General features: G+C 43.9%; 2 protein-coding genes across 2 annotated transcripts; one reads left to right on the forward strand and one right to left on the reverse strand.

Annotated features, from left to right (window-relative positions):
• Window positions 1-238: 238 nt before the first annotated feature.
• Window positions 239-5,092, forward strand: LOC135544559 (RNA exonuclease 4-like). Its single transcript, XM_064972273.1, has 8 exons — window positions 239-2,464; window positions 2,620-2,987; window positions 3,260-3,412; window positions 3,700-3,893; window positions 4,033-4,121; window positions 4,219-4,293; window positions 4,402-4,476; window positions 4,565-5,092. Exons 1-8 carry the CDS (start codon window positions 2,252-2,254, stop codon window positions 4,706-4,708), a joined length of 1,311 nt encoding a protein of 436 aa, XP_064828345.1. The 5' UTR covers window positions 239-2,251; the 3' UTR covers window positions 4,709-5,092.
• Window positions 5,093-5,161: 69 nt separating this feature from the next.
• Window positions 5,162-13,938, reverse strand: LOC135544560 (calcium channel flower homolog). Its single transcript, XM_064972274.1, has 5 exons — window positions 12,729-13,938; window positions 10,286-10,358; window positions 10,048-10,173; window positions 9,564-9,671; window positions 5,162-6,974 (listed from the first exon to the last, which is right to left on the reverse strand). Exons 1-5 carry the CDS (start codon window positions 12,832-12,834, stop codon window positions 6,887-6,889), a joined length of 501 nt encoding a protein of 166 aa, XP_064828346.1. The 5' UTR covers window positions 12,835-13,938; the 3' UTR covers window positions 5,162-6,886.
• Between the last annotated feature and the right edge of the window lie 4,977 nt (window positions 13,939-18,915).

Consider the following 18,915-nt stretch of genomic DNA (forward strand, 5'->3'; position numbering starts at 1 on the left):
GATACGGGAAATTAGTTTAAAGAATATATTGAGTAGAACGTCATTAGATATAGTCTCAAATAGTTTGTTATATATTTTAAGAGAAACGGGGCTGGCAGGTATGATTTAGTTTCTCCCTGTCTCTGGCCCACACTCCAGTACAGTAGGTGGCGGTAATGCACCATAATGTTGGATGCCAATCGCCGATAAACCCCACTGAAGAAGTGGACTTGCTGTATGCATTGTCTAAGCACGGTGTAGATTTGATCCATAGTTCGGGGGAATGGGAAATGGTGGTGAGTAGTGTGGATGAAATGGAAGAAATTGAGAAAAAGTTGGTGAAGCAACAGCTTTGCTGGAACGCAAACAATATTGGTGTCAGGTGTGATGATTTGGACCAGGAGGATGAGGGACAAGGACCGGAATGGTCGGTAGTGGAAAGATAGGAAAATGAGAGATCATGATACAGAAAGCAGTGGATCATCTAGTAAAGAAAGCATGAAGAGGGCCAAGGTAGGAAGCAAAATTACTTACATGTTGGAGTGGAAAGTGGTGATAGTGTTTGATGAGACCACAGGGCCCCACTTACATCCTATCCAACTAACTAATGCCGTAGAGAAATAGGTAGGTGAAGTGAAATTCGCTTGGTTAATGGATATGGTAGATTGTGTGGTAGCCTGGCTCCGCAAGAGAAGCCATGTCCCTGGTGCTTATGCTAGATTGAGGGGAGTCATCACTGGGGTCCCAATATCTATGTCCACAGATGATATTAAAGAAAATGTGAAGGGAGGCAGAGAGATTGAGCCCAAAAGGTTGATCAGTAGGAAAGAGGGTCAAAGAAGTGAAAGCTTCTGTGATGTCAGTGATGCTGAGGTTTGAGAAAGTCTTGCCGGGAAACGTACAGGTAGGATTCCTTAGTTTCAATGTTAGAGAACTTGTCCCATATGCACTGCAGTGTTTTAAATGACAAAGAATGGGACATTTTGCTGCTCAGTGTAAAGGAAAGAAAATATGTGCCAAGTGTGGAGGGGCACATGATTATGGCGAAGCAATGTGAAGGTTAAGTGCTGTAATTGTGCGGGAGAACAGAGTGCAGCATTTGGTGGATGCCAGGTACAGAGAGGCGAGAGAGGCTCAGAGATATAGGATCAGTCATGATGTATCGTATGCAGAGGCCGTCAAACAGTTTGGTAGAACTACAGTATGGACTGATGAAGCTTACATGGATGTACCTGTAGTAAGTGGACCTAATGTCAGGGCTGGTGCTTCTGATGGTCCTGGCATGGTTTTGAGGCCTGTTCAAAAATCTGGTGCTCATGAATGTGCTGTGTCAAAGGAAACTTTGATAATTAATGAAATTGTCTTCATAGATTTTATTGGTAAGGTTATCAATACGACTCGGTATGTGGAAAGCAGAAATGCCAGGTTGAAGGTTATTGCAGAGACAGCAAAAGAGATATTGGGGGTAACAGATTGAAATGGTTGTTGACATGCAGAACAATCCTAAGGGTGGAGTGTTTCAGCATGATATAGATCAAGTTTAATGTGTTTGTGGAGGGTGTGGTAGAAGTCAGGGATTTATTTGGTTTAGAATTTTTTTTCATGGTAGTGCTGAATTGAGCAGATCGTGATTGATCGTACATTCCAGTACAGTAGGTGGCGGCATGCGATTGTTTGCGGACCGCCATGATAGCATAGAAGAAACAAAGAAAGAAGATGTCTCTAGGAACCAAGACCAACCCTCGTTTCCTGTCGGACATTCACATTTGTGACACATTGCATAAGTACACATTTCAGCACGACGTACGGAAAAACATGTGTAGATATCTGTTTGTAAAGCATAACGAGTATGGCGAGTTTGTAAGTATTCATTAAGGTATTTGTAGAGGTGAACTATTGCGGTTCAAACCGTCAAATCATTGCTTTAGCAAATGTAATTAGCCAGCTAATTTACTAACTAATGCTTGATCTCTTGATCACATGTTAGCAAAAGTAGCTAGCAAGCTAACGTCATCCAAGAAGCCAATTTACTGAGCAACATGACGTTTGAAGTATAGTCGGCTGTCACATATTAAGTCAAAGGCTAGTCGCTAAGCAATGTTCACTTTTTAGAATGAGACGTGAAGACCTAAAGTTATAATGAACGTTCAGGCTGCCATTACACTGCAACGTGTCTTTAGCAGCTAACGTTAGCTTGCCTAACTCCCCAAAAAATTTGAAGAGGAGAATTGATAGACATATTTTCTAAATCAAAGCTCATAGTCCTCGAGATATGTCTAAAGTCAAGCCAGAGAAAACGGACTCCGCTGCTTGTTCTAAAACGCCAGAATCCAGCCAGGACCAAAAGAAAAAGAAACCTGTAAAGAAAAAGTTTTTTGAACACACCAAGAAACAACCAGTGGCTAAAGATCAAGGTAAAACCAATGCATTGCTTCCCCCGAAAGATGCCGAACAGTTTTCAGCCAATTGGAAAACGTTACTAGAGGTAAGGACTTGGTTATGACTTGGCTAAGTCAGAAATGTTGTGCTAAATATTTTTTGGATAGATGATTACAGACCTGAAGGCATTGGTGCAATGTCATTACTGTCTAAAATGGGATGTTGTGATGCTATTAAAGCTCGCTCACTCTCTACTTGCAGGTGTTCAAATCCAATCCCCTGCTAGTAAAAAATAAACCAGTTCAGCAGAACTCAAAGAAGGAAGTCCCTAAGAAACCCACTAAAGACATTTCAAAGAAAGACGAGGTGGTGGAGGATAAGAAGCCTGCTAAATACTTATCAAAGACAGTGGATGATGCCAAGACCATGCAGGTGTACAGTAGGAAAGTAGGGAAGGACAGTGCCGTCCCCAATAAATCCCAGGTGAATGGGAAAGGTCCAGGAACATCGGGGACAGAACAGCCTAACGCCAAGAAGAAGAAACCGAACAATGCCCAGGTGGAGGGTAACACACAGATGAAGAAGAAGAAGAAGAAAATAGAGGAAGTGGAGGAAAAGAAACCCACTGAGTAAGTCCATCCAGTGTTACCAATATCGCTCATAAGCAAAACATCTGACAGGTGTGTGTGTATATATATAACTATTGAGATTTTGACTTCAACAACCTCTCACTGTAGTGAAAGGCATGTGCACGGTTTGTGTCTGAGTGTTCAGTCACTTCAATAGTCAGTTGTCAAACTTGCATCCAAACCTAAGGTCAAATTGTCACATTATTTCCACTGGCACCTCAGTGTTGGTTAATGTTTGTGGGGGTTAATACATGTAATCTGTCCTCTACTAGATCGGACATGTGGTTTGATGACGTGGACCCTGACGACATTGAGGCCACAGTGGGGACAGAGGCAGCGGATATCATGAGGAAGATGCAAGGCATTCGGAAGACAGATGCCCAGACCACAGAGAAGGCGCTGGTCAAGGACAGGGGGTTCGAGGGGTAAGTTAGACACCAGCAGCTCTTAATCGTAAGGTGTATATCTGCATGTGCTCTATGACGGTAGCAGCTGTGTTGGAAAGGTAGCACTTTCTACAACAGACTATATGGCCAGATCCTGGATTAGCAGTCCTACTCTGAGACATTTTGTGGATATGGGCCCTGAGCTTATTACTTCACCATAAAGTACAGAGCAGAATGTTGTTGGCTGTCTTCAGTCACTTGAATGAAATGATTTTTCTGGTGTGACCAAGCCTTTTTCTCTCCCTGTTCATCATGGCACCTGTCAGCCTTACCAAGGCGGTAGCTATGGACTGTGAGATGGTGGGTGTGGGGCCAGATGGAGAGGACAGCATTGTAGCCCGGGTCTCCCTTGTCAACCAGTTTGGGAAGTGCATCTACGACAAACACGTCAAGCCCACAGAGAAGGTGACAGACTACAGGACAGCTGTTAGCGGCATCCGGCCGGAGAACATCAAAAACGGTGCCCAGCATGAGCCAACCTCAGACCTCTTAACACTATATTAATGTTCTTATGATGGCTTTGGAAACTTTGAACTAGATTTTCTGCGCATTGTTTTCAAATGTGACTTTTGTGTCATCAATGCTGTTGTATGCTGCAGGTGAGAATGTAAAGACTGTACAGACAGAGGTGGCTGAGATCCTCCGGGGGAGAACGCTAGTGGGACACGCCATTCACAATGACCTTAAGGTATACTTCTATGATCTAACCTACACTAACTAAAACCTGACTTGACTTGAGATCATTGTCAACATTTACATACACTTTCCATACTGAAATCTTTCAGATTTTGCTCTTGGATCACCCGAAAAAGAGAATCAGAGACACACAGAAGTATAAACCCTTCAAGAAAATTGTGAAGGTAGAGACTGTTTTTTTGGGAGGGGGGGGGGGGGGGTATTATGTGTGACCGAATGAGTTATAATAACACTATAAGAGGAAGGTATGAACAGTGTAATTTTCTTTTCAGAGTGGTCGGCCCTCTCTGAAACTCCTGTGTAGAGAGATACTTAACGTCAAAGTACAGCAGGGAGAACATTCATCCGTAAATCAGATTTTTATCAACATTTTTAGATCACAATTATACAGTTGTCCTCTGTGAGCCATAGCCAATGTCTGAGAATGTTTTGCAGGTCCAAGACGCCCAGGCGACTATGAGATTGTACACGATGGCGAAGAAGAATTGGGAAGCAGAGATCAAGGCGAGTCATAACAACCCAGACTTAATCAAGAAGACCAAAGAACCAAGGAAGCCCAAATCAGCAAAACTCAAATGAACCTGACTGGTTCTGAAGTCTTAACTGTATCATTCTGTTATGGGACTGTGGACTAACCATTGACTAGGGGGCACAGAACAGGTGGCTTGACTGAATTAATGGGAAGTGGATCGTTTGGCGACCCATAAGGATTGCACAAAGAAGTTTGTTCAAATGGATTTTGACTTTATTCAAATCCCACTTAGCCCAAATCACTCAAATATCCTAGTGCTCCTTCAACTATGCATCGATCTTTCATTCATTGTCTGGTACATCCTCTTCGGTGTTCTTTTTGTTCAGATCGGGGTTTTAAAATGTAATCTCTTATCTTTTAACGTCCACAGGTTAGGTTTAGAGAAACTGTTGCATTTGTGGGCTTTAACATTAAAAGTTTGATATCTTTAATCACATGCAGTATGTAATGTTTTTACACTTATGTGCATGGATCATGTAATAACTGGGAAAAGACGGGCATTGTTTTAAAAGGCAGAATGTTTATTTTTTTGTCAGATGGGGAGAGAACAATACCATATAATAAGCAACTGAGTTTGGGCTCCAGTTCATCGTGACATAAATAAGCGACAAACCAAATTCAACATCAATACACAGAAGCATATGCACACACTCCTTACAGCAAACTACAGGTCGGTTATCATTTCTACTGCACGGGCAACCTGTTAACGTTTAAGATTAACGCTTCCCTTTTTTGAGCCCATTGTTCCATAACAATATTGTGTAGCTGTGCTGTATAGTGTAGGCGTGAAGAACTTCTGTGCCTAGAGATCATGATAAACTAAGGATAAGTGTCCCTCCTGTATATGGGCAATAGAGACCTCTGGTTTAATGCATGAAACATGTAGTCAACCCAATTTCTAGCTCTTCCCCAGTTGCTTTCTGTGTCAGGGAAGGTAACAGTGAAGCTACATTAGACAGCTGCTAACATGCATGTTGCATATTAATGAACTTAAGCCTAAATATTATTTTATATTGTATGCCTTAGTGAGATTATCGCTGGTGTTCCTTCAGTGTTTCATTTTTTTTTTACAAAAGCTGGTTCATGTGGATAGTACCTTTTGCATTGGTTAAATTGACCTGCAGTAGCATGTTAGCTAGTTATCCAGTATCTAGGAAACAATAGGCCTACCTGAGAACTGGTTGTGGGTGACCATTTCAATGAGAAACTAAATTATTTCCAATCCAGAGCTAAAGTGGGAAATAATCCCAACGGTAGCATGTTGCTGAACAACACATTAGTACCTGTGATCAGAGGTTGGACATAAGTGTATATTTCACCTGACTGAGGGACAAAGGCAAATCATGGCTCTGTTACACACGAAATAGTCCCTGAATCAAGACACATTCCCTCATAAGTCCTTTAAAGCATGCTTCCATGGGGCAGATCCCACTACTGTATGTAGGGTCACAAATATTCTGAGGTGGCATAGATCAATCAGGTTCTAGAAGAGAACACCAATAGCATGTGAAAGGTTAAGAGGTGCTAAAGCAGCATAGCTATTCAACTCACATTCTTAATCTGGTTTTCTCAAGACGCAACATGCAGCTGTTTGATTAGATGCACATTTTTAGAATGCTGAGAAAGTAGCTCTTTTTATACATGCACTGAAAGCTGTTGTGATTCACGGTTACATCATAGCTCCATGTCCGAGGTCCTCTGTAGGTACATTAAACCTAAACATCCATTGTATATCGCAAGTAACAGATATTAAACAAAAAGAGGACTTATCTTTGGGTTTACTGGATGGAATGGATATACGTTTGGGATAACTCAATGGATGAATTTCCGGCGGCACAATGAGAGTAACATGATTTGGGGAAATGACTTCACAAAAACAAAGCTTTCACATTCACTATCGCCCAGGTTTCTTGAAAGGCGGATTGGCTAAGAGGGTACATAACTTTTCCTACTTGCCAAAAAGGGTAACCCCAGTAACCAGGAAAACAGCACAGCAGATAAACCTTTATGTTAAAATGTCATGGAAAACAAAATTCACACTAAGGACCAAACAACATTAAATATATATGGAAAAATGACACCAAGTAAGACATCAAAGATGCAGCCATTTAGGTAAATAAATAAACTCAGTAACTGAGAGTAGCAGGGATGACATTGTCCCTTGGTTAAGGATAGTGTTGTTCCTCTGTGGGAACAGATAAAGGGATGATGGGATAGCCATCTCACTATATTGACCCGTCAGTCGTCCCAGTCATCTTCTCCTCATCCCCCTGTTTCTCGTGATTCAGCCTGGCGTAACTCACCGCATCGCCCCTGAAAGAGGGAGGAGAGAGAGAAGCAAGCATGACAAGTTCAATCTTATTTGTCACATATGCCGAATATACCATGAAATGCTTAATTACAAGCCCTTAACCAACAATGCAGTTAAGAAAATATTTACTAAATAAACTAAAGTAAAAAATGTTAATAATGAGGGGGGTATTGGATTAATGTGCTGGGGTACAGGTTAGTCAAGGTAATTTGTACATGTAGGTAGAGGAAAATTGACTGCAAAGATGTAACAGCAGTGTAAAAACAAAGAGGGTGGTGTCAATGTAAATAGTCCGGGTGGCCATTTGATTAATTGTTCAGCAGTCTTATGGCTTGGGGATAGAAGATGTTAAGGAGCCTTTTGGGTCTAGACTTGGGGCTCCGGTACCGCTGGCCGTGCGGTAGCAGAGAGAACAGTCTATGTTTGGAGTCTTTGCCGATTTCTTGCCTAGTATATAGGTCCTGGATGGTAGGAAACTTGGCCTCAGTGATGTACTGGGCTGTACACACTACCCTCTGTAGCGCCTTACGGTCGGATGCCGAGCAGTTGCCATACCAGGCGATGCAACCGGTCAGTGCAGCTGTAAAAAAAATTGAGGATCTGGGGACCCATGCCAAATCTTTCAGCTTCTTGAGGGGGAAACGGCATTGTCGTGTCCTCTTCACGTATTTCTTGGTGTGTTCGGACCATGATAGTTTGTTGGTGGTGTGAAATTTAACTCTCAACCCGCTCTGTCGATGTGAATTGCCGTGTGTTCGGCCCTCCTTTTCCTGTAGTCCGTGATCATCTTCTGTGTCTTGCTCACGTTGAGGGAGAGGTTGATGTCCTGGTACCACTGCCAGGTCTCTGATCTCCTCCCTATAGGCTGTCTTTATCGTTGTCGGTAATCAGGCCTACCTCCGTTATGTCATCACCAAACCTAATGATGGTGTTGGAGTCGTGCTTGGCCACACAGTTGTGGGTGAACAGGGAGTACAGGAGGGGACTGAGCACCCACCCCTGAGGGGGCCCTGTGTTGAGGATCAGCATGGCAGATGTGTTGTTGCCTATCCTTACCACCTGGCTGCGGCCCGTCAGGAAGTCCAGGATCCAATTGAAGAGGGAGGTGTTTAGTCCCAAGGTCCTTATATTAGTGATTGAGCTTTGAGGGCAATATGGTGTTGAACGCTGAGCTGTAGTCAATGAACAGCATTCTCACATAGGTGTTCCTTTTTTCCAGGTGGGAAAGGACAGTGTAGAGTGCGATTGCGTCATCTGTGGATCTGTTGGGTCGGTATGCGAATTGGAGTGGGTCTAGGGTTTCTGGGATAATGGTGTTGATGTGAGCCATGACCAGCCTTTCAAAGCACTTCATGGCTACCGACTTGAGTGCTACACAGCGGTAGTCATTTAGGCAGGTTACCTTTGCTTTCTTGGGCACAGGGACTATGATGGTCTGCTTGGGAGTTTTTCCTAGCCACTGTGCTTCTACACCTGCATTGCTTGCTATTTGGGGTTTTAGGCTGGGTTTCTGTACAGCACTTTGATATAGCAGCTGATGTATTTATATAGCCCTTCTTACATTTGAACATGTAGGTATTACAGACTCGGTCTTGGAGAGGTTGAAAATATCAGTGAAAACACTTGCCAGTTGGTCCGCGTATGCTCGGAGTACACGTCCTGGTAATCCATCTGGCTCCGTGGCCTTGTGAATGTTGACCTGTTTATTAAAGGTCTTGCTCACATTGGCTACGGAGAGCGTGATCACACAGTCGTCCGGAACAGCTGGTGCTCTCATGCATGCTTCATTGTTGCTTGCCTCAAAGTGAGAATAAAAGGCATTTAGCCTATTTGGTAGGCTCGCGTCACTGGGCAGCTGAATTTCCCTTTGTAATCCGTAATATTTTGCAAGCCCAGCCACATCCAACAAGCGTCAGATCCGGTGTAGTAGGACTTAATGTTAATCCTGTATTGAAGCTTTGACTGATGGTTCCTCTGAGGGCATAGCGGAATTTCTTATAAGCGTAGTGATTAGTGTCCCGCTCCTTGAAAGTGGCAGCCTATAGCTTGGTGTGGATGTTGCCTGTAATCTATGGCTTCTGGTTTGGATATGTATGTACGGTCACTATGGGGACGAAGTCGATGAATTTATTGATAAAGCCGGTGAAGTGGTATACTCCTCAGTGCCATTGGATGAATCCCAAAACATATTCCAGTCTGTGCTAGCAAAACAGCGCAGCATCCAAGTCACTGGTACTAGCTGCTTTAGTTTTTGCTCGTAAGCAGGAATCAGGATAGAATTATGGTCAGATTTTCCAAGAAAACAGGGTGATGCTGAATGTGAGATTCACAGGGTTACTTTTTGTCACTCAAGTTTATAAGGGGTATGAACAAAGCAGTCTCCTGTTACAAGACGTTACATTATTTTACATTTAATGAATCTTGTTACTGATTAATAACACCTGAAAATCTAAATGTTGATTGAGAAATTTGAACTGAAAGGGGAAAAAGTGCAAGAAAAAAAATGACATCTAAAATACGTACACTATGTACACACACAGTACATTCAAACCAAAATCTTATCACTAAAAGTATAAATAGAAAAGTCATACTTTTTGCCCAGGGAGGCGAGACCATAGAGGACACCTGTAGCAAAGGCAATGGCATTCCCAAACAACGTGGTGATGGAGAAGCTCAGAAAAATGGGAAACAGTGCCATCCTGGAAATAAGAGAAACAGGGATTGATTACAGAGAATATGAAGTGTGTTTTTCAACTGTGATTTAGGAAAAAGTGCCATCCTAAAAAATAAATGTTTCCCAAACTCGGTCCCTTGGACCCCAAGGGGGGTCTTGCCCTAGAACTACACATCTGATTGAAATAATCATCAAGGTTCATTTTAATCAATTGTGTAGTGCTAGGACAAAAAACAAAATGTGCACCCCTTAAGGGTCCCAAGGAAGGAGTATGGGAAACACTGAATCACATTAAACCGGTAGTGGGTTTATCAACTGGTTAAAGGTTCATTTAAATTCTAGGCCAAGACAAATGAACAGGTGAGACCTGTGAAGCCAGCAGGTCTCAGTCCAATTCTTACCCACAATAGAAGAAGGCTTTCTGCCATGGCTTGAATTTGTCCGCTCTAGCCGCCACTGCATTCGCAAACTCAATGAACTGGCAGCAGAATGGGACTTCACACAGGAACAACACAAAGGCATTCAACCTTGAAACAGGAGGAGGACGTTAACACAGTGCTGGTGAATATTTTTTACACACACGAGCAAACACACAAAGGCACACACGTAAGGATCATATTGTGGAAAACTGAAACTTACACCATCCATACTCCAGCTGCGATGTTTAAGGGGTTGACAGTGACACACATCCACACTCCTGAGATGGCACATGCTTCAGTGGGAGAGAAAATTATATTACATGCAATGTTACATTTCTCATTATGCAACTAGATCAAGTACATACAGGCACAAATAGGGACACCATGAATACCAACAGACTATAATAAAAGGAGTCTTTGTTCCAAGTTAGAAAGATGATTCATACAAACCTATTCATACAAACTCAAATCAAATAAAGCTTAACTAGAAACCACAAGGGCCTGAATTTGTCATTTAAACATGGTTTTGATACCAGGGAAACCAACACAAGAGGCTCAGCTCTTCTCTGGCAGAGAGCTATATTTGAGACAAATAGGTGGCAGATGATGGGTATTAATCAGAGTTTACAGGCCCCCTGCTAAGTTCCTACAAGGCCCCTGCTATGCACTGCCTGGTTGGCTCTGCTGGGTGCTACCAGTCCACTGTGAGCATGATTAGGGACCCAGACAATGAACAGATGGGATACTACCTTGTATCCATTGTACTGTGTACACACACACACAAGTTGGTACAGACTTAAGTAAATTAATTCACACAGCCCACTACAGTAGCTCATCTTGTCTTTTGTACCCAACTTTGATTTTGGCAAAATTATTAACTTGTGGGGTTTGAAACCATTGAAAGATGCAGTGTGCAGAAATTGCTCAAGCCATTTCCTGGTTGCTAAAATTCTAATAGTTTGCCTAATTTCAGTTTGTGACAAAACAAGCAAGTAAAATGTAGAGAATCATTGTACCATCTAAACAGCTGTGAAATATTTTCCATAACCGACAATATTGTATTTTCAGCTGTTTGAAACTGGTGTACAAAACCGAAAATAAAAGACATGAAGCATAGAAATAGCACACTTAAAACAGATCTACCACTTCTTAGACATGCTTTCAATGAGAATGACATATCTGTAACTCCTATTTCTATGTGAATTTGGTCAGGTCACCCAAAAAGTTACATACTGCAGCATAGAAAATCTTGAAAACACGGCTCATGATTTCTATCAGGAGAGAAACCTTACACTACTAGTGACTGATTGATGGAATAAAAAAAATAATTGACTCCCTTTTTCTCCCCTGTCCCATCACTGCAACTCCCGTACGGACTCGGGAGAGACAAAGATAGAGAGCAATGCGTCCTCCGAAACACGACCCTGCTAAGCCACACTGCTTTTTGACACACTGCTCGCTTAACCCGGAAGCCAGCCGCACCAATGTCCATGTGACCGGCCCCCCACAAGGAGTCGCTAGAGGGCGATGGAACAAGGACATCCCGACTATACCCTCATGACGCTGGGCCAATTGTGCGCCGCCTCATGGGTCTCCCGGTTGCGGCCAGCTGCGACACAGCCCGGGAACAAACCCGGGTCTGTAGTGAACGCCTTAGACCGCTGAGCCACTCCGGAGGCTCTTGATGGAGATCTTATACTAGTGTGATTAAATGAAAAGTTATGGCACTGATTTTTTTTATTTTTATCCCACAGTACCAGACGAGACCATTCAGCAAACTAGCACACTCATGCCATACAACCACAGACACCCACACACAAGAAGACACACATACATGCAGTACTCTGCAGCAGCTAACATCAGAGGAAGCATATAGGACCTATCCTGCACTCTGATTCTACATCATGCTGAATAATACAGAGCCCATTGACTATGCAACGGTCCTGCATGGGAATGTGATACAACGGCCAATACTCCGGTATCACAGCCACAGCAAGGCAGGAAAGGGATAGGTGGGAAGGGAGGGCAGGGCTGCAATAGGCCTAATGCTGGGGAAGTGCAACATAAGCACAAACATCAACTCTGTCTGTCTCACAAAATGACTGTATATATGAATGGACAAATGGTTATTATCTATGCATAGTCACTTTAACCCTACCTTACAAATTACTTTGACTAACCTGTACCCCCGCACATGGACTCGCACCAGTACCCCCTGTATATAGCATCCTTATTGTTATTTTATTGTGTTACTTTTTTCCCTTCATTTTTTACTTTTGTTTATTTAGTAAATGACTACTTATTGAACTACATTGTTAGTTAAGGACTTAAGCATTTCACGGTAAGGTCTACACCTATTGTATTGGGCGCATGTGATAAATACAACTTTATTTTATTCGATTTTTGGTCAAGGGCCATGTTAAATAAATAAACAATAGGCTAGTATGCCAGGAATAGGTCATGAGAAAAACGTTTAAAATGCTTGCCGGTAACATGCTTCATGATCTGTCACTGTCATGCAAGGCATAGACCCATTAAAACATTTAGAGACTGTAGACGTGGAAGCAGGGTGCGCCAGGACCGATTAGAATCAGACGGTCGTGTATACAGTAAGCAGGTGCAACCACAGGAGATAAGAAAATGGATGGTTAGCGTTTACTTACATACACCGCCCAGGACCCCAGCGATTTTGCAGAGCCATCGATACCACCATGACATGCCATCATCATCGGTGACAGGTTTTGGAGCTGCTGTCTCGTCGGAGTTCATTTTGCCCCAATAAATTATTCACTGACTTGCCTTGTCAATATAACAATGGCCATTGGCTGGGGCTCACTAGGACAACGAAAGCTAACGTTACCTGGCCAACGTCAATGATCTTGCTAACAGTTGACAAAAACATATATTTCGATAGCTTTGATCGTGTCTCTACTCTGGCTAGCTAGATAACAATCTATGGCGGTTATCAACTGAGCATGGTTTTGTCTTCAAGATAGCTCATAGCTAGCAGACTGGTTAACTTAGACGCTAACGGTTGCCTCTGTCGCCAAAGCCTGTTAGCTTGTGTCACTGCCAGTCGCCAAATCCTGTTAGCTTGTGTCACTGCCAATGTCAACCAACTTTCCTATCCAACAAACTTGCCAGTTATCCGTTTTTCTTTCAAATTAGACAGCTACCATTACTCATTTACACCATTCAACAACAACGATTATTACGACCTGCTCTCTCCACTGTTTCTTGTCCTGTCTTCTTCGGTGCGGTTTATCGGCGGTTGGCATCCAACGTTATGGCGCAGTACCGCCACGTACTGTACTGGAGTGTGGGCCAGAAGCGGGGAGAAACAAATCCTACCTGCCAGCCCGGTTGTCCTTAAAAAGATTTCAAAATATTTGAGACTATATCTAATGACGTTCTACTTAATATACTCTTTAAACGAATTTCCTGTATCCCCTTCTCCCTCATACTAGATTCCAGCCTCTTTCACATATAAGAATTTATTGAACTTGCTGTGTTCCACCCTTAAACTTGTAAACATAGCCTTGTCTCTTCTGTCCCTAAAAATAGCCTTGCCTGCCCTTAGTATCTCTATTCCACAGCTCCTGGCATCTCTGCACCATCACCTTCCATATCAGGATTTTTGTCTCTTCCTTGCTCATTGAAACTACAACATCAACATCCCCACTTCTAAGTGCTTGTTTAGCCAGTACATCAACTGCCTCGTTCCCCTCCACCCCCAAATGGGCTGGGAACCAAGTAAATCTTATCGGTTTAACCCTGCCAGGGGTTTGCAGCACCTCATAAAGCAGGTCTTGTCTGCTACGTGAGCTAAAGGACTGGAGACTCATCAACACTGCACATGAATCAGAGCAAATAACTACTCTGTGTGGCTTGACTTCCTCCACCCACTGCAAGGCCAACAGTATGGCCATCAGCTCCGCCATATATACAGTCAGATGATCTGTAAAACGTTTCCTGACTTTCACCCCACATTCTTGCACTACAAATGCTGACCCAGTACGTCCTGTCATTGCATCTTTTGAACCATCTGTGTAAATGGCCACAAAATCCTGATACACAGTATCCAGACTTCTCTTAAATGAATCAGATGGATCATCACCCTCCCTATCTTTCTGTAGTCTCTCCAACACTTCTAGATTAACTACTGGAGGCGGGAGTAGCCACGGTGCATTTACAGGAATAGCTACCGTTGGACTAAAATCCCTTCAATTACAGTCTCATCTTCTTTGACCTGGGTATTACCCACCCAGTCAAAGCTTTCTGTTTTCGCTCATGTTCCCAGCATTCCTGTAAAATCCCTTTCTCTCTACAGAGAACCTGAATCCCCACATTAATTCCCACCGCTCTTCCTCCTCAATTGCTTCCTATACCTTCCTGACTATGTATAGCACATTTCTTCCCATCTTCCATGAGGCCCCATCATCTGCAAATAACGACCCCCAATATCTGGCTGTACCTGAGTAAACATCATTGATCATGATTGTGAACAACAGAGGACTAATCACGCTCCCCTGTGGTGTACCATTATCCACCAGGTAGCTGCTTGATAGTGACTTTCCCACCCTCACCTGAATAGACCTTTCAAACAGGAAATCCTTTATCCAGTTGTACATTCTTCCTCCTGCCCCCATAATATCAAGCTTGATTAACAACCCCTCCTTCCACATCATATCATATGCCTTCTCCACATCAAAAAGACAGCTACAACAGTCTCCTTGTTCACCTGAGCCTTCCTGACCTCTGCTTCTAAGCAGAGCACTGGGTCCATAGTTCCCGTTCCCTTCCTGAACCCACTCTAATAAGGCGATACTAGCCCCCTGCTCCCCTGAAAGTAAAAGGAAGTTAGCCTCTCTGTAATGATACGTTCCATAATCTTACATGCATGTGATGTTAAAGCTACTGGCCGATAGCTTGTTGGTCTCATTGGGTCCTTCCCTGGCTTCCAGATTGGTACCACTACTGCCTCCCTCCAACTGCCTGGTAGTTTCCCCTCCTCCCACACTGTGTTGTACAACACCAAAACCTTATCCAGTGCCTCATCACTAAAATGGGCCAACATAACATAGCATACCTCATCTTTCCCAGGTGAGGTTAACCCAGCCTTACCTATTGCCCTTTTCACCTCTGCCATGGTAAATGGTGCATTCAACACATCACTGACATCCTTCCTCATATCCAGCACTCCAGGATGTTCCTCTCTCATTCTATCTCTCCCCCTCTGCCCCTCCTCTGACAAATTTGCAGAGCTATGCACTTCGACAAACGTTTTGGCCATCATCTCTGCCTTCTCCTCATCTGTTACTGCCACATCCTTCCCACTCATCAACACTGGATAATCCCACTCCATTCTAACCCCACTCATCCTCTTAATCATCCCCCACACTTCTCCCACAGGTGTCACCCTTCCACTGGTGTCACAGAACCGATGCCAACATGACCTCTGCCTGACGGATAGTTCTCCTCACCAGGGCCTCCTTACACTGAATCAGATGTTGGAAGTCATGCATCCTTTTCAGTACTCTAAATGCCCTGTTCCTACTCCTCACCATTTCCCCTCACTCCTCCATCCACCATTGGACTGCTTTCCTCCTCCTCCTCCTCCCTGAACTGTTTGGTATAGCCTCAGTAGCTGACCTCACAAATGCTGTTCTCACCCAGTTATTCATACTATCCACTTCCCCTCTCATATCCACCCAAGCCATCACCTGCTCCCTCAGCTCCTGAATTGTATCCCACTTTGCCCTTCCAAACACCCACCTACGTAGCACCACTCCTCTCAACCACACCTCCACCACCACATATTCTCATCTAATACCTTTGCCTAGCATCCTATAAGGATTATCATGCATTATGAAGGTGGCATATCCCCCCTACATCTCTGTCCCTACGAACCACTACATGTCCTTCAATGATAAACTCCACTGACGCTTTTTTTGGTTACTACATGATTCAATGTGTTATTTCATAGTTTAGATGTCTTCACTATTATTCTACAATGTAGAAAATAGTAAAAATAAAGAAAAACCCTTGAATGAGTATGTGTGTCCAAACTTTTGACTGGTACTATATATCCTATGTTGACTTCATTTGGCAGTACCTGGTCCTTGAAGTGGAACAGAATAGACAGGCTATCTACCCTAACTCCACCCCTTGTTTTTGTTTTTTTTTACCTTTATTTAACTAGGCCAGTCAGTTAAGAACAAATTCTTATTTTCAATGACGGCCTAGGAACAGTGGGTTAACTGCCTGTTCAGGGGCAGAACGACAGATTTGTACCTTGTCAGCTCGGGGGTTTGAACTTGCAACTAACCACTAGGCTACCCTGCTTGCAATCTTTGAACATTCACTCTCCTCTTTAGTGCTAACACTCACTCCTGTTATCACCCCTTTAATCCACTGCTTGATCAGTCCAGCTGCTCGGCACCACCGTATACTTCCCTATTTGCTTCACTCTGGGAGCTTTTTCCCTCCGCGCCATGACTTTACAGAACACCAACAAGCTCCCATCTCTTAACACTTTAGCATGGATAACTTCCCCAATCAAGTATTTTATCACAACCGTCAAACTTATCGGACTCATTGCTCCAACTCTCTCTTTCTTCCCTAAACTTCAGAATCACTTTATGCTCCTCCTCACCTCCATGCTCCCCTCGCGACTTATCTTGCCCTTCCTCGGCACTCTCTACCTCTGAACTGCCGCTAGCGTTGGAAGCTACGTTTCTCTCCTCAAACTCCTTTTTCTGCCTCCATAGACCTCTCGCTCCCCATCAAACCCCTACTCCCTTTCTCTCCCGCTTTCTTTTTCTCACTCCCCTCTTTATTTGTACCACTATGCTCCATACTTGCTTCACTTTCTTCTCCATCACTATCTCCTACCATCTTTGACCCAGTCACAGCATAGTAGTGCCGAACCGCTCCCACACCGAGTAAAGTTTGATTATCAACGATTGATCGCTAGCCACAGCTTTCAGCCTCTCACTCACTTCTGTCCACCATGAACCTCCCTGGACTGATTAAAATATTGTACGTCACCATTTGTTTACATGTGGGTGTGTTTCTAGCGGTGGTACTGCAGTAACCTAACGTAGCCTGCCAGCACGTCGCAGGGGTAAAATAAACGCCTGAAACTAGATCAAAATCAAATCAAATTTTATTGGCCACATGCACATATTTAGCAGATGTTATTGCGGGTGTAGATAAATGCTTGTGTTCCTAGCTCCAATAGTGCAGTAATATCTAACAATTCACAACAATACACACAAATCGAAAGTAAAAGAATGGAGTTAAGAAATATATAAATATTTGGATGAGCAATGTCAGAGTGGCATTGACTAGAATGCAGTAAATACATATAAAATGATTAAGGCCGTATGTAAACATTAAAGTGACCAGTGTTCCATTCCAAGCTATGTATATTTAGGGCAGCAGTCTAGGGCCCTGGCGGAGTGGTGCAGGGTTGAGTAACCAGGTGGTAGCAGGCTAGTGATGGATATTTAACAGTCTGATAGCCTTGAGATAGAAGCTGATTCACAGTCTCTTGGTCCGTGCTTTGATGTACCTGTACTGACCACACCTTCTGGATGGTGGCGGGATGAACAGGCCGTGGCTCGTGGTTTGATGTTCTTGATGATCTTTTGGCCTTCCTGTGACATCGGGTGCTATAGGTGTCATGGAGGGCAGGCAGTGTGCCCCCGGTGATGCGTTGGGCAGACCGCACCACCCTATTGAAAGCCCTGCGATTGCGGGCAGTGCAGTTGCCATACCAAGTGGTGATGCAGCCCGACAGGATGCTTTCAATTTTGCATCTGTAAAAGTTTTTGAGGGTCTTAGGGGCCAAGCCGAATTTCTTCAGCCTCCTGAGGTTGAAGAGACGCTGTTGCGCCTCGTTCACCACACTGTCTGTGTGGGTGGACCATTTCAAATCAGCTCCTTCATTTTGTTGATGTTGAGGGAGAGGTTATTTTCCCAGCACCACTTCGCCAGGGCCCTCACCTTCTCCCTGTAGGCTGTCTCATCATTGTTGATAATCAGGTCTACTGTTGTGTCGTCTGGAAACTTGATGATTGAGTAGGAGGCATGCGTGGCCACACAGGTATGGATGAACAGGCAGTACAGGAGGGGGCTGAGCACGCACCCTTGTGGGGCCCCTGTGCTGTGGATCAGCAAAGTGGAGGTGTTGTTTCCCACCTTCACCACCTGGGGGTGGCCTGTCAGGAAGTCCAGGACTCAGTTGCACAGGGCGGGGTTCTTGGAAAACCAAGATGGCGTAGTAGTGCAGACTTGGTTTGTCGTCCTCTTGTTTGCTGTTTGTATTTTTCGTCTTTTTTTGTATATATTTCAATTTATTTTTCAATCTCTTTTCCATTTTTTTTATTAAATATACCTTCCGTTATTAACCCACCTCACTCAATGTGACATGGATCCGCTATTTTTTTCCGACCTTATAGCCAAAACTTTCATCAGAAGCCGGCCATCAGCCGCTAACCAGCTAATTAGCTACTAGCTATTTAGCCACTGCTAGCAGCCTTTACCCTCTGTACAGGCACCAGCCGTTTTTTAGCCTGGATAAATCCTGCCAGCCTAGGACTGTTTTTCTCCACTACAATGCCGGATTCCTGTCGTAAACCCTGGACCATTACTCCTGGTCCTCACAGCTAGCTAGCTGCCTCCGAGTGACCCAGCCCCGAAGTTAGCCCTGAGCCAGGCGCATCTCCCGGCTAGCAAACAAAATTACTACAACTACAATACCTCTTTCGCCATCTGGCCCACTCCCTTCATTGACACGGCGCCCCGCCATACCACCACAACTGGTCCGCAGATATAATTCCATCC

Source organism: Oncorhynchus masou, chromosome 8, assembly GCF_036934945.1.
Source record: "Oncorhynchus masou masou isolate Uvic2021 chromosome 8, UVic_Omas_1.1, whole genome shotgun sequence".
NCBI classification, from domain to species: Eukaryota; Metazoa; Chordata; class Actinopteri; order Salmoniformes; family Salmonidae; genus Oncorhynchus; species Oncorhynchus masou.